The sequence below is a fragment of the Sprattus sprattus genome, assembly GCF_963457725.1.
Source record: "Sprattus sprattus genome assembly, chromosome: 12".
In the NCBI taxonomy this organism is placed as follows: Eukaryota; Metazoa; Chordata; class Actinopteri; order Clupeiformes; family Clupeidae; genus Sprattus; species Sprattus sprattus.
The window spans coordinates 26,686,031-26,701,361 of NC_137910.1; the positions used below are offsets into that span (position 1 = coordinate 26,686,031).

The following is a 15,331-nucleotide window of genomic DNA, read 5'->3' on the forward strand; positions in this document are numbered from 1 at the left end:
CAGAGATGACTTACTTGTTAAGCACAATTTGTTTGAAATTCCATCTAAAGTAGGTTACCGTAGATGCTGAAAATATTATCCTTAGCGTATTGTTGTTAGCGTTTTTCCCACCCCTAGTGGCAAGACGCCAAAAAGCAGCCTTCAGTTTGCTCTGTTGCTACAGTATTTTAAAATGGTTCTCATCTTTAGTGTGATCAAATTAGTAAAGATATCTGATATCTGAAGAGAACTGAAATGTGATGGGCGATGAGTGTGTGTAATGGCCAACCAGAGCGCATTATCACTATTCTGCAGTTTCTTGGGTATGTATGAGTATTTGCTATTTTTCAAGAGTTTTATAATGATGAGCATTTTTGCTTTGGAGAGACTTAGGTGACTTGAGATGTTAAAAGCCTGTGGGAATGTTTGGCTACATTTACTTGTCAAGCACTGAATCACTTGTATAAATTCAGTGGATGTACGAAGTGAGTTCTGAAATGATATGCAAACAGATGATGTAAGAGAAGTACAAGATGAAAGCAACATTGTGTTGACTGGGAACATGTCTTACAGAAGTGCCTTCTACGTGACACGGTCTATTGCATCTAAATAGAGGCAGACATATGGACACCCAATGGCTTATTCTGCAGTAATTGGGTTTGCACTTTCTTCACAGAGTCTTACTCATGAGAAATTACTTGTAAAAGTCACACAGAGGTTATTGAAGACGCCAACATAAAAAAAAGTCTAACACCACTTTTGGCACTTTCTATACAAAAAGCCTGCTCTTTACCAAAATGTATGAGTTAGCCACTTCCCTGTGTTTAAATCTGTGGCCGATGGTGCTGTTGGCAGACAGTTGGCAGGCCCATGGGCACATTAAGCATTCTTGGCAGTACATCATTGGCAGACCAGTGGAATTCCACTGAGACTCCCGCTACTCTTCCTCAACACAGAGAAAAAACAAACCAGCATGAGACTCATTACCGACATCACAGCAGTTCAACATGACACAACACAGTGGCACTGTACACATGCTCATGCAAGAACAGCTAGAGATGTGTTGTTCAAAATGAACTCAATGTTTACAGTTTGGTCTTGTTTTGTCTCACAGTGGTACAAGTGACATTGAAATTGATAAAATATGAGTATCTAAAGGCCAGTGCCAATGTCATTGGCAAAGGTGTGGGTCAGTTTCCTTTGAAACACGCCAATAACTTGAAGCAGGAGGGACAGGAGCACCACTCCTTTTCTGCTCTCTGTACAGAAACATTGATTGGTCAGAAACCCTCAACCTTTGCAGTACATTATTAACTTTACAATACAGACACTGAGACCAGGGTTTGGCTTAAGCTCTTCGTTACAACATGGACGTCAGTTTGGTTTGATAAGTGCTGGGGACATAGATGGGATGTTTAATTGGACATAACTGTCACGGGCCAAGGTGTATTCTGCCTCTGTTATTACAATGGGAATAGCCTGAATACAAATACAAAACAAATCATAGGTCACTGGGATTTTCTAGAGCTTTAAAACTAAAATGTTAAAATGAGTTAAAAAAACAAGAAAGGTGTATGTCTAAGTGGCCTGCGGATACATAACTCAGAGGTAAAAAAAAAAATAATAATTACCCAAAACCTGAAAGAGTCATGCTAGGGCCAATCAAAGAAACCCAGAGATTGTAGCATAATTACTAGCACACCCACCTCCAATATTCAAGGATGTGGGTTTGACTTCAGTGCGGGTCTATGCACAATACTAATATTGAGTAGAATAATATTATTGTGAATATATTATTGATTTGACAATTGCATAGTCAGTACCTGTGCATACTCTGCCCAGTTTATGCCCAAGGATGACAGCCAAACATTAGGAGACTCTAATTTCACGACATTAGCCACAGACATCTATGCACCTAGCACTGAGCAAAGATTATTGATAGCAAACCATCATACCGTTATGTAGTCCACTAAACGTTATCCACGTATCATTTCATGAAGTATAATGTAGGCTAAACTGTATGTATGCTAGACTTTTTAGATCTTTTTAGTGCAGCAACACTTTCTTTCCATTGTGTTTGGCGAACGGAACCAAAACTACAACGGTAGCAATACATACAAACTTTGTTAGCACAATTTAAAACCACATAAGGCCAGAAAGACATGTCTCTGACATTAAATATAAACATATGCAGATGTAGGCTAGCCGGCACTGGAACAGAGATGATATTATCGGACTGGGGGTCATCAGGCTATCTGCAACGTATGCAGATGTAGGCTACATGCACATGAACACATAGACTAGTTACACAGAGTTCTAATTTTCGTGTATCAAAATGTCCATCTCTAACTGATGATTAAGCACTTTGAGAAGCTAATCATTGCACTGAGATTTTATTTTATTTTCTCAAAAGCGGTGTGGACAACATTGGTGATCGCAAAAGCTCGGCCTAACTGATGCCTATGGATTAACAACTCTGAGATGTGCGCAGACTTTTTTTTCTGAAAATCTCTCATCTTCCAGGCGGTGTTTTACCCAGCAGAACCAAAGCCCTGAAAGGCTATTATGTATTCTGCAAAGCAGCATAAACTCCTTGCCTGTAGCAAAAACAAAATCTGAAGTTCCCCAATGATCCATTTGGATTCACTTTGCCTTTTGTTTTGGCTGAATGGTTAATTACCCCCTGGTCTGTGTTTGCCCCTCCTGGAGCATGACTGCAAGCTTACAACCCTGTTTGGTCTGGGCACCTGGAATTTCATCAGTGAATTGATTTCAGATTCACATTGAATTACAATACAGCTGCCTCCACGTGTCCTACACTTGTCCTTGGGCAATGTTCACACAGACCCTTTCACTCACAGAGATTGCTCACATTGTGACCGCGTTAGTAAGTTACTATGCTGTGAATAATGTGATTGAGCAGTGGACCTGTCCATCATAATCACCTCAGTGTTTAATCAGTGACAGACTGCTGACTGTGATACACAATACACTACACCACATATTGCCCTAACTCCACAAAGTATTCACCACCGGTGTTCTTCTGACCTCCCTTATGGTCATTAATTTGGAGTACCTGTTAGGGGACAAGACTAGATGTACATGGGAGACCACATAATGATTTTTAAACTAAATGTATTAGTTTATTTATTGTTGTTTAAACATTTAATTGTGTTGTCTAAGAAATATGGCGCATCTGCCTGACCATTCTGCATATTGCTTGCATCAATTGGATTGCTTTAAAGATGAGCATTACTTGTATTGATATTTTGACATACAGTATAGTGTCTGTCAGTACAACAGCAAACAATTTATTGTTTGTCTTGATTCCATTGGCAATCCTGGTAAATTATGTGGGCATAGGCTTTTTTCATAGAGTTTTATGAAAATAGTGATTCATGGGGCAACAAAGAAAGGCCCAGCCAATTTAGAGATTTTGATGTCATAATGTGCATGTGTTAATACATATTGCAACTTTTACAGAAATATTAAATTGTATGAATGAGGTCTATCTGAATTTTTCATGCATGGTTTGGGTATTAATGTGATGTTGATATTAATTTCCTGTCACTTTCCATTGTTCAATCTAAGGGTAAAAACACTGTTAGGTTGAAATACACTCTAAAGTTACCTCAGGATTCCGGAGTTGTAGATCAGTATATTTGTTCAATAACATTTGCAACCAGGCTCACTCCCAGCACAAGGATGAAAGTGAGGCAATTTCACAAACAGCCCACAAGGTTCATATACTTGAGATTAATCTAATGCTGACGCCATAAATGTTTAACATGACAGTCAAAAAATAAGTTCTCGACTGAGCCTCTTGTATCTTCCCAGGGTCAAAAAAACAATACGTGGCGCCAGTTAATCAAAGTTACACATATGCACAGGAACACAGAAAAGCCATGTTCCTGTTAACATAAGCATACAAGGTAATTATTAATACAAGGCACTTAATAAATATATTCTAAAGTCATTAACAGTGTTTGGTAATTATCTTCATCAAACACCATTATGTGAGGATGCTGAAGTACTCCATTAAATTGCCGCTTTATCACAGTTTGGGCTTGATTGCATGTGAATTGGAAGTCTTATCTTGGCTGAGGGTTTACCATCAAGTTGCCAGGGCAACAAGTTATGTGCCGGTAGGGAAGCAGTTTCAACCTCAGCATATCTGCACCCACATCTGTGCAGACGGCTTATGACTCTTTCGAGAGAGCAGGGTTATTTGACACCGTCAATGAAGTAGAGGAGAAATCCTGCCTCACTGCTTCCCTTTATATTCCCTACAACAATGTGTGCTGTACCGTACTTCTCTGTACCCGTTATCTAGTTACAGTGATAGAGTCTACCAGAAAATGTTAGAAATGTTAACCCAGTACATGCCGCCCTCCCATGGAAAACAAATGTTTTGTGAATGAATGTGGCATTTGAGGGTGTTTTTTCTGTCCTTATGCAAAATCCAAAAACACATTTGATCACAATTTCAGTCAATTCAAACTTGATGAGAAACAAAACCTGTACTGGTCACCCTTGATGCTCTTAGTGTCTCTCATTCTGTCTCTGCATATGTGTCCCTCATTCTATCTCTGCATATGTGTCTCTCATTCTATCTCTGCATATGTGTCTCTCATTCTGTCTCTGCATATGTGTCTCTCATTCTGTCTCTGCATATGTGTCTCTCATTCTGTCTCTGCATATGTGTCTCTCATTCTGTCTCTGCATATGTGTCTCTCATTCTGTCTCTGCATATGTGTCTCCCATTCTGTCTCTGCATATGTGTCTCCCATTCTGTCTCTGCATATGTGTCTCTCATTCTGTCTCTGCATATGTGTCTCCCATTCTGTCTCTGCATATGTGTCAACCATTCTGTCTCTGCATATGTGTCTCTCATTCTGTCTCTGCATATGTGTCTCCCATTCTGTCTCTGCATATGTGTCTCTCATTCTGTCTCTGCATATGTGTCTCTCATTCTGTCTCTGCATATGTGTCTCTCATTCTGTCTCTGCATATGTGTCTCCCATTCTGTCTCTGCATATGTGTCTCTCATTCTGTCTCTGCATATGTGTCTCTTATTCTGTCTCTGCATATGTGTCTCTCATTCTGTCTCTGCATATGTGTCTCTCATTCTGTCTCTGCATATGTGTCTCTCATTCTGTGTCTCCCATTCTGTCTCTGCATATGTGTCAACCATTCTGTCTCTGCATATGTGTCTCTCATTCTGTCTCTGCATATGTGTCTCCCATTCTGTCTCTGCATATGTGTCTCTCATTCTGTCTCTGCATATGTGTCTCTCATTCTGTCTCTGCATATGTGTCTCTCATTCTGTCTCTGCATATGTGTCTCTCATTCTGTCTCTGCATATGTGTCTCTCATTCTGTCTCTGCATATGTGTCTCTCATTCTGTCTCTGCATATGTGTCTCCCATTCTGTCTCTGCATATGTGTCTCTCATTCTGTCTCTGCATATGTGTCTCTCATTCTGTCTCTGCATATGTGTCTCTCATTCTGTCTCTGCATATGTGTCTCTCATTCTGTCTCTGCATATGTGTCTCCCATTCTATCTCTGCATATGTGTCTCTCATTCTGTCTCTGCATATGTGTCTCTCATTCTGTCTCTGCATATGTGTCTCCCCAGTTGCATTTTCTGGCCTGGGCTTCACCTCCTTCTACCTGGCGGGGAAGCTGCAGTGCTTCACTGATGGGGGTCGTGGGCGCAGCTGGCGCCTCTGTGCCATGGTGCTGCCCATCTACAGTGCCATCATGATCGCACTGTCCCGCACCTGTGACTACAAACACCACTGGCAAGGTAACTCACCGACACAGCTGTCTGCAATATACAGACTATTTGCCTCTTCACACACAGTTATGTCATTCATTTGTGGATGTTCCACCTGGGTTGAGGTGATTCTGTCACAAAGATGAGGCACATCGAAGGCAGAGGTCTATAATTATCATCACATCTTAAATGCCCCTCTGTCATTGTGACTCGTTCTTTCTATTCACATCTTCACACCCGACACAGACCTAACCTACTTTACTTTTTTCATCACAGCATCTGTTCTCCCAGCATGGCCTCCATGCACATCATTGGTTCATTAGTAAATATTTATACCTATAGCAGTCTTCTAACAGGGATTTTGCAGGAAATCATCCATGGGCATCAGCCAAGTGAAAAATTGGGGGCACATTGGATACACGTGCCCAGGATATCAGTGAGCACCAGTCAGCCGAAGCGGAGCTCTCACAGACAGCTGTCTGTACAACAGTGTTTGACTGTCAATTATCACATTGATCAGCATGGTTAGATGAGTCTGATAAGTGTGTGCTGTGTGGTTTTATGTTCAATCAGAAAAAAAACTGCCAGATAAACATTAAATACCAAACATTCTCATGGGGGAGGAGGCAGGATTGTAGAAGAAATATCAGCAGACATAACTGTAAATAACTCAATAACTGTAAGCTCATTTCAAGCCATGCACACTTAGGGAAAGAGCCTTGCTACACTGTAAACCCAAACAGTTCTACTAACTCATTAACATTATGTATTCAGTACTTAAAACCTGGTATTTAGTTGACCCAACTTAAAATGTATACGTTTTCTGAGCAAGTTCAGACGCTTTAATTGTATTGGAATGTATTTGTTTGAGCTAACATTGCCTGATAACTCAAAAAATTGTAGTATCTGACGTCATCAACGTCGTAGAGAACACCATTGCAAAGCTCTTGTGATGAGAGACGGACATAGCAGACTTAAGGTAGAGGAGCCGTTTAGTAATCCAGAGGTTGGAAGGTTGCTAGTTCGATTCCCCACTCCAAAATTCCTTGTCAATCGCTTGGATAAAAGCGTCTGCTAAATCACAGATGTGAATGTAAATGCAGTGGCAACACTGGGAAGGCGGTCGACTAATGACAGTTCTCTCTACAGTAAGAGCTTGCGCAAGAAGTTGGAACGTAAGGAAAATACCCTTTCAAAAACTTAAGGGCGTAATAACTAGTTTGTGAAAGACCCAGAGAAACACAAATATCTGACGAGGCTAAATCCTTTACGATTTTGGAATAATATGAGTTCAGAGAACTCAAAAATTATGAAAATGATAACACAAAAAATCAGAATAGGCGATGTATAATTTTTTAGTTAAGTTTACTTAAAAATATATATATATATATATGTACTCACATTTTCTTATGTAATCGGTTACATCAAAAGTTTTGTGTTCTCTGAACTTGTTCAGGTTTACAGTGTACCAAGAAAGATATGCAACACATCACCATGCTATACTGGATACCCTCTAGTCTTTCCTTTAGAATGATTCAAATGGCAACCTCCCACCTTTGGTTGCCTGGTGGTCTTCTTTCTGTGCTGTCTTTCTGTGCTGTGCCTTGGCTGTAGGTAAATACAGGCCGGGTGCCTCCATTAGCCTGCTCAGTGAACCATGCTAACAGAGTAAGAGCAAGCCTTCAGTTCACTTGCCCAAGTTTCCCGCCCTAACTTCCACCTGTCCATGTGCTATCAGTCACTGTAATTGGTCCTCTTCGCCACTCTCAGTGCTGTGTATAGAGTCTTATCTTGGCGCAGCCTTCCTAATAATCGTCTGTTAATTAGCAAATGTCAAAAAAGACCATTTCTTATCAGCCTACGGATAAGAGACTTTGTGTGAAAGGCATGTGGCATGATTCATAAGGGGTAGTGGGCAACACAGTGTTCCAGAGTAGATGAGAATAATGCATGTCAAGGCTGTCGTATGCCACAGCATGAAGCGGAGTGACCACTATCCCACGAAGCAATGATTCATTTAAATTTCAGAAGGAATTGATAGTTGGAAGTGACATACTCACTACAGTGGAATTAGAATGTGTTGTAGATATGTTCTACTTTGGAACAAGAACAGCTGCAATTGAAATATCCCTGTGAGCTGATGGTTATATGTTCATAATAAACAGATGATTGACACATGTGTCATGTCTCCCATAGATGCCTTTGTGGGAGGAGTAATCGGCCTGATCTTTGCCTACATCTGCTATCGGCAGCACTACCCCCCTTTCCTCCACATAGACTGCCACCTGCCTTATGCCACCCTGGCTGCTGCCCACCCGGTGCCCGCTGCCCAGGAGGACGTGCAGCCCACTGACAACGCCACCAGTCTGCCTCTGGAGGGCCTCACCGAGGGGCCCGTATGACCACCTGGAGCCTCCAGTCCTACCCAGGCCAATGGCAACCTGTAGCGCCCACCTCTGCAGCGTAACCATGCAGACAAACTGACTTGCTCTTCAACATTCCAGTGAATAGTGCCCTCCACTTCTGTCCTGTGTTCTTTTTCCTTACCCTGCATCTTTGTTTTCTTCTTTTCTCCTTGTTGCTGTCTGATTCAGCAGTCTCTCTGTGCTATATTTAGATGTTTTTGTGTGTATCGGTGGAGAATATGGGACAACTTTCTGGAGAGGCGAGGCAGAAAACAATTTAGACAAAATATGATTAAGAAGCCACTTCAGAAATGTTTGGGAAATGTTATTTTACTGCACTCATTAATTCTTTTTACCCATTTTTTTCACTGGTGCTGATACCATATTTATTGACACTTAATGTCATGGTTGATTGGGAAAATTTGATTTACTCATGCAATATCGTCGATTTACGATTCTCCCGGTAATTCTGGATGTTGACTTTGTGGATTAAAATCAAGTTGAGCCCGTAACACATTTCTTTTTTATTTCAGGCACAAAAGATATTGCTCTCTGCAGTAATGGAGTGCAAATGTCTGGTCTGATTTATCCAAATTTCTGTTCTCCTTTTGAAAACGCTTTTTTCTGATAAGCATCTCAGCTACTGGGGACAGCCATCACATTGTTCCATTCTCTTGGTGGTGCTACACGTTTTCTGTGGCAACATAATGATAAATATAGATCAGATGCATTTTGTCTGCAGTGCATTGGACCGTGTCCTGGACATCGCCTCTTATGTTTCTCACTTCTTTTTATATTTGATGCATCCGCTTGTTCTTACTCCCACTCTCCTCCCATACCATCCTGCCAGTGGAACTACTACCATCCCTATCCTAATGCTCCTTTTTATCCCCGCATAACACCATCATTTACCTTCTATTTTATGTTCTTCCCCTTCATCTTTCTTACTGTTATTCTCAACCAATATGCTCCAAATGTTTTACATTTGACACTGACATTTTAGGTCTCAAATTTAAATGCAGATTAAAGTTAACTGGGGCCAATCAATGATAAGCCAGGGCAGCCAGCGTAGTGGGCAGAGAAAGGTATAGACCCCAATAAGATCGGCAATTAATTCTAATATATCTGAGGTGGGCCAGCATGGCATTACTGCAATGTAAAATTGAAAAAAAAAGTGAAAGGTTGCAGTCCAAAGATCATTCGAACATTTAGATGTTTAAAGATGATTTGTTATTCTAAAAGAGCACCTGAAGAAAACAACTTCAATACAAGTCTCTCTTTTTGATACAAAAATCCTAGTCTTTTTTGATGAAGCCCAGGAAAAGTCCTTTGGATTTGACAAAGTCTTGAACATAACTCTACTCTGCCTCCAGTAATGGAAATGAACCCCTTTATGTGAAAGAGGAATGGGCAACGCAGTGGGGTTTGTGATAGTGAAGGATTGGTGTGCCTTTATTGAAGAGGGTTGATTGTTTAATCTCAGTCCCATCCTATAACAATCCTTACAATTTAATTATTTTCTGACAAATGAGTAAATGCCAAGGTATTGCTACTTTTTTTGTATAATACGGAGGCCATTGAAGTGATGCAGATATTGTAATTGGACCTGGGCTGATTAGAACAGACATGCTGGGGTGGAATGCCCTGTACTATTTGACAGATGTTAGAGAAGGTCTTGAGAGCTCTACTTGGTTCCCTTGGTGATGGAATTACCTTAATGCAGGAGCAGATCCTTTAGGTACCACAAATAGCATAGCGTGACAGCCATGGATGCTTGAGTAGATATTCTGTACTGTCAAGAGTGCCCTGTATCTATGCATCATAAGGTTGTATAACATTTGAGAGTATTTTTAGATGAAGTTCAATGCACTTATATCGTATGTATTGCACAGTAGCAGAAAGTTTCTTCTCCTAGAGAGAGTGGAGAGAGAGTGTGAGTGTGTACACTTGAGGGGGAGAAGGAGGGAGGGAGGGAGGGACAGTGGGTTCGAGAGAGTATTCTGCTTTAAACATTAAATGGAGGGAACATCCGCTGTTCAGCCTTGTTCTGACCCATTCCCTTCATGTATTCTTTCCTGCCCAGTAGGGTTTGGCACCTCTAGGTACTCCAGTATTGTTTTAAAAGTGTATTCCAATTCCTATTAAGTTGCATTTTCATCATCCAGATTTGTATTATATATATGCTATTTATATTCAGGAGTAACTATAAAACAAATACATGTATCGGATGTGGTTTGTTTCTGTTGATTGTTGATCAGTGTGATATGTATGATATCTATGCTTTTTTTGGTTTCTTTTCAGACAGTACATTTGTGGACAGAACTCTTTAATGTAATAGTAGATTACTTTCAAAACAAAAGCAACCAAATAAATGCCTCAGCTCTTCTTGGATCAGAATAATGATAGCATTAGATAAGCATCATCGGACATGGCATGCCTATTCCCATTTGTGAAAAGAAGCCATTTTATATGGACTAGCATGTCTGGCCTTGAGAGTATTTTCAATGGTGATTTGTTGTTTATACTGTCTATGTACAAAGTATGATGTTTAAACGCATGAGCATAGCCTATCAATGAAGATAACGGGTGCTTAAGGGGGTATATACTGTATAATGAAAATGACATTTGCACTTGATATGTTGAAGTTGCTAGGGGCTAAGAGAGTTTCAACCACAGACATGAAAATTGATGGGAATATATTTGACATTCTGATATGACTTTCAGTGCTCCACTATCATAAATACAAACTCCCAATGGCGAACCCAAGACTGTAAACGTGGTTTGTGAATTGAATGAAAGAGTACTTTCCCATGATCTGTGACGTTAACCCTCAAAAAGTTCCTTGGGATTTAGGTCTGGAAAGCAACCTAATGTGTTATTCTGTGTTCACAGTAAAGGTGTGTGTTGTTATCGTTAAGCATTAAGCTGCACTTAAATGTGGGATGTTTCCAATAAACATGATGTAAGGTACAGAGTTTCATCTTTTATTTGAGCTGAGAGAGGTATCACAAAAACCTTAGACACCTTCCTCTGTTAACTTCCACACACCTACACAAATACAGCAACTGCACCGTAACTACCATGGTAACCCCATCGGCTCTTGAGTGTTAAAGTAGAGTCTTTCGCAACAGCCCTAGTTTTAATCATTTTAATAGATCAAAGTTTCTTTCTCTGTTTGAAATACTTCATGAGAGTTGGTTATCTGGAGAAGATTACATGTCATTTATGGTCAGTGAGGCGTTCCATCATGACAGGAAAAACAGAGAGTGTATGAGGATATCAATTCATGTCTGACTTTGATTTATAGTAGTGTTGAGATTGTGGGTGTGGGTCTTCCATGTAAATATTTTGGCACTTGAAATTTCACATCAATCCATTCTAAGAATTCTACTTTTCTTTTATTTTGTGTGTCTTTCCTTTTTTGAGTTTCATAACTAAACACAATTTAGTCCAAACATTGCCCAAATTGTAACTAATTTACAAATGTTGTGGCAACTAGTTTTGATAGTGGCTATTGCTAAGCAGTTGATAGGTTAGGCCATGATTTATTTCAGCTCAGCAACTGGAGTCATTGGTTCACACAGGCTGGAGTTTTTTTTATTCTCTTTTTTAGAGTAGACTCTGGATTATTTTGGCGTGGTCAACTTCATAAAGGCTACAGATTAGTTTAAGTTTTGTCAGCTATCGGTAGTATATCATATTGCAGCCAGCTTTATAGGACACAGCTACTCATTTCTACACACAAACTGTCTTTAACTATCTTATATGGCCATAGAAAAAAATCATAACAAGGTGTACTTTGAGAGAGAGAGAGAGAGAGAGAGAGAGAGAGAGAGAGGGAGAGAGAGCGGGAGAGAGGGAGAGAAAGAGAAAGGGAGAAAGAGAGAGAGAGAGAGATGGAGAGGGAGAGGGAGAGAGAGAGAGAGGGAGAGGGAGAGAGACCATGGGTCTTACCTGTGACAGAAAATGTGTCACTCCAAAGTTATAGACGTTTAGTAACCAAACTACATGAAACTGATGAATGCTTTAATTAACTCTATGCAGCTAACACTTGTGTCTACAAGGTTCAGAGCTTTGAAATCTTGGCTTCAAACACCAAGTGTGATTTTTTTTGTGTGTTCGCGGTTGATTTCACCAAACATTCTTATAGCTCTTGGATTAGATTAGTGTTGCAGAGTCCGAAGTGGTAGAGTTCTTCCTAGATCTGGATAAGGTGCATTGCACACAATGAATGGAGACTCATTTTGAACATTGACTGATTAATGTTTTAATACCAGAGTGTGTGTTGTCTGCCTACGTGAGCCAGAATGCCAGTGGGTCATCGCTGTAAGAGAATCGCTGCTCTGCCCCTTGTTAGATTATATTAATCACTCATCCAACAGGTGGTAGGAGAGTCAAACCTTTTGTTTTTAAAGCAGCAATACGGAGTTCTGTTCCAAAACGAATAAGCTAACTACCTAAAAGGCATGCAAAAACCTTGCAAACACCACCAACATCCCAGCTGACACTGTTAGAAGCTTGCCAACACACTAACTGGTGTCTTTTGGCAGTAAAACTGGCAATGACATGTGTGTGAAAGCTTATCTTCCATTTGTGGAAGGTGTTCCAGCCCGTTACACAAAACAACATAATAGGGCATACAGTATCTTGGATGGCTAGTGGGAAAGACACAGGTCTTTAGCTGTCCTTCACAAGACCATATGCTTTTAAAATTAATTTGAAGATGGTACCAAAATAAGTTGCCTATAAAACCATACCGCAAAAAGTGTAAAATTGTTGCATAGTGTTACCTTAATGCAAGGTGTTGGCAGCCATGTTTTTGCATAAGTTATGGTATGCAACAACCGACTCGCCGTGGCTCAAACATATTCACATTTTCTTGCCGAAATGCACCTCTAGTTCTTTCCGACGGTCGAAGTCTGTCATTCATTGTGTGGGGCGCTCTGTCCCCTGAGGCATGATGATGAGAGTGAATGCAGACTGTTGCTGTGACGATGACCTATCCATTACTCTTCATTAAGGGCAGGACAGAGACTGATGGCTTTGATTGGATGCTATAAACCTCTTAAAGGTTATGACGAGAGGGGGGATCTGTGTTGCCATAACCACAACTGGAGTTATGCAGTACTTGTGCAAAAGATCCATTCTGTCATATGCTCTGCAAGGTTTTACGCATCTCTGTGCAGTATGTCAGTGCAGCAGTGTGCTAAAAATAACACTGGTTTTGCTTGCCCATTATTATCCAGGTTTTTTGTTAGAGATAATATAAAACTTGAAATGGAACATGAACAAGATAGCAGCTGACTCCATGCAAGCAGTAGGCCAGCTCTAGTCCAGGGTCAGTGGCAATCTGGGAAGTGGAGGAGGAAAACTGATAAGTGTGAAAACTACAAAACTAAACGAAGGCAGCCTGTTATCTGTGTGCTGCCAAAAATGTGAGTCACGTCCCTCAGTGCTCCTTCAAGGATTGAGACGAGTGTCCTTCAAACTGTCGCCTCCTTCAGGGAAGGAAAGCTATGTAAGCAGGGCCAGAGTGTGACTGACAGGAAGGTGTATGTGTTGTTAAGCATCCCTGTCCCCTGAGAGTACCCTTCATGCTGGCCTGGGAGCATGAGGAAAATGATCTGAGATCGCTCCTACCTGCTGTTCCCATACCACTCACTGCTGCAGGTCTCAGTGTACGGCCTGCATCAGAACTAGTCACGAGCCCTTGAAATGAACAGCAGCTATTGTTAAATGAATAATGTGGGTTCTCTGTTGATAGTCATCACAACATTAAAGGAAGTTCAGATTGGCCACCTGGGTATGCTGATGTTTCAGTAACATGACACAATCCCCAGGCAATCTGCACTAAGATAAACATTTCTCTATTGATCTCACATAGAACAGTGGCTAAGATCATGCATTTCAAGTTTCTCTTTCATTTCTTTTTTCCTTCCTGAAGCTGTTCGAGATCGCTAAATAAAAAATAAGCCGTGGGTAACTGGAAAATATTACAGTCATCAGAATGTTTCATTATTTATTTATTGCCTTGTAAATATTATATGATTCAGAGAGAACTTCGGGATTTTGATGCTTCTCTGCAAGATGGTTCAATGACTTGGACAGTGTCTATTTCTTAAAAATATCCTTCAATTTTAAAAGTAAAATGGGTCAAGTGAGTTCATATTTTGTGTCTCTGAAATGGAACAAAATCCCATGAAATATGTCTAATGATGAAATAATTATTTTAACTACATCATATTTTTTATTTTTAAGAAATTGTCATCTACTAGTAGGCATTTGTCATCTACAATGGTGCAATCATACTAAATCTTATATAACAAAGAATTCAGTTGGCATCACATGGAAATGATCCATTGTAAATTACCCTCATATTTTAACCCAAAATGCAAAGTTTCCAGGACATTCCTCTTTCCTCAAGATTACACACATAAAACACTTAAAGACTGTGTCAGGTTGGCTGGCTGCACAAACAATCTCTTTACATATCCAAGGAGTACCTGTATGTTACAAACTCTGTATTGGTCTTAAGGGGCTAACTTTGCTTGAATAGAAAAAAACATAGTTTTAGCTAACAGATAGCAGATTTGCCTAGTAAACATCAACAGCAACACAACTGGCACCGATAAAAGCTATCTCTCTTGCTATGTGATGATCAAACTGATCAAAAACATTGTGTCCAGAATAAAGACCAGCTGAAATTGTACCATCTTCTATTTGTGATAGACAATCTCAGTGCGGCTATTTGCACCTAAACATGTCCATCAGCCTGACCAGGCGCAGATGTAGGGAAAGCTCCGGTGCAATACCCCTAATGCTGCCCTTTTGTGCGCCTACACGGACAGGATGAAAGTACTAAATAAGGCTGCCAATGAAAAAGGAGGTCACTCTTGAGCACGAGCACAAAGGGTCCCTCTACAGCCACTGCACTGTTTGTTAAGGTGCAATCTATCACCCTTGTTATTCACTGCCACTTTGTGTGAGCGCTGCTTTCAGGGCTTACTGTACCACACAGTGTTGTCTGACATGAGAATGCAGTTTTCCAGAACAGGTTGTTGTTTTCAGAGATGATCTAAAGATAGAGATGCTTCTTGAAGTCTGAGATTCTATCAATGTGCTTTACTGTATATCCCTTCAATTATTCATTTTTACTACCAAATGCTTTG

General features: G+C 40.4%; 1 protein-coding gene across 1 annotated transcript in view; it reads left to right on the forward strand.

Annotated features, from left to right (window-relative positions):
* Window positions 1-8,159, forward strand: part of plpp4 (phospholipid phosphatase 4) — a gene marked incomplete at both ends in the record, with an annotated part of 52,331 nt that extends 44,172 nt beyond the window's left edge. The window contains 2 exons of the mRNA XM_080848918.1: window positions 5,617-5,787; window positions 7,954-8,159. Coding sequence (XP_080705044.1) covers window positions 5,617-5,787; window positions 7,954-8,159 — 377 coding nt within the window. The remainder of the gene's footprint in view (window positions 1-5,616; window positions 5,788-7,953) is intronic.
* Between the last annotated feature and the right edge of the window lie 7,172 nt (window positions 8,160-15,331).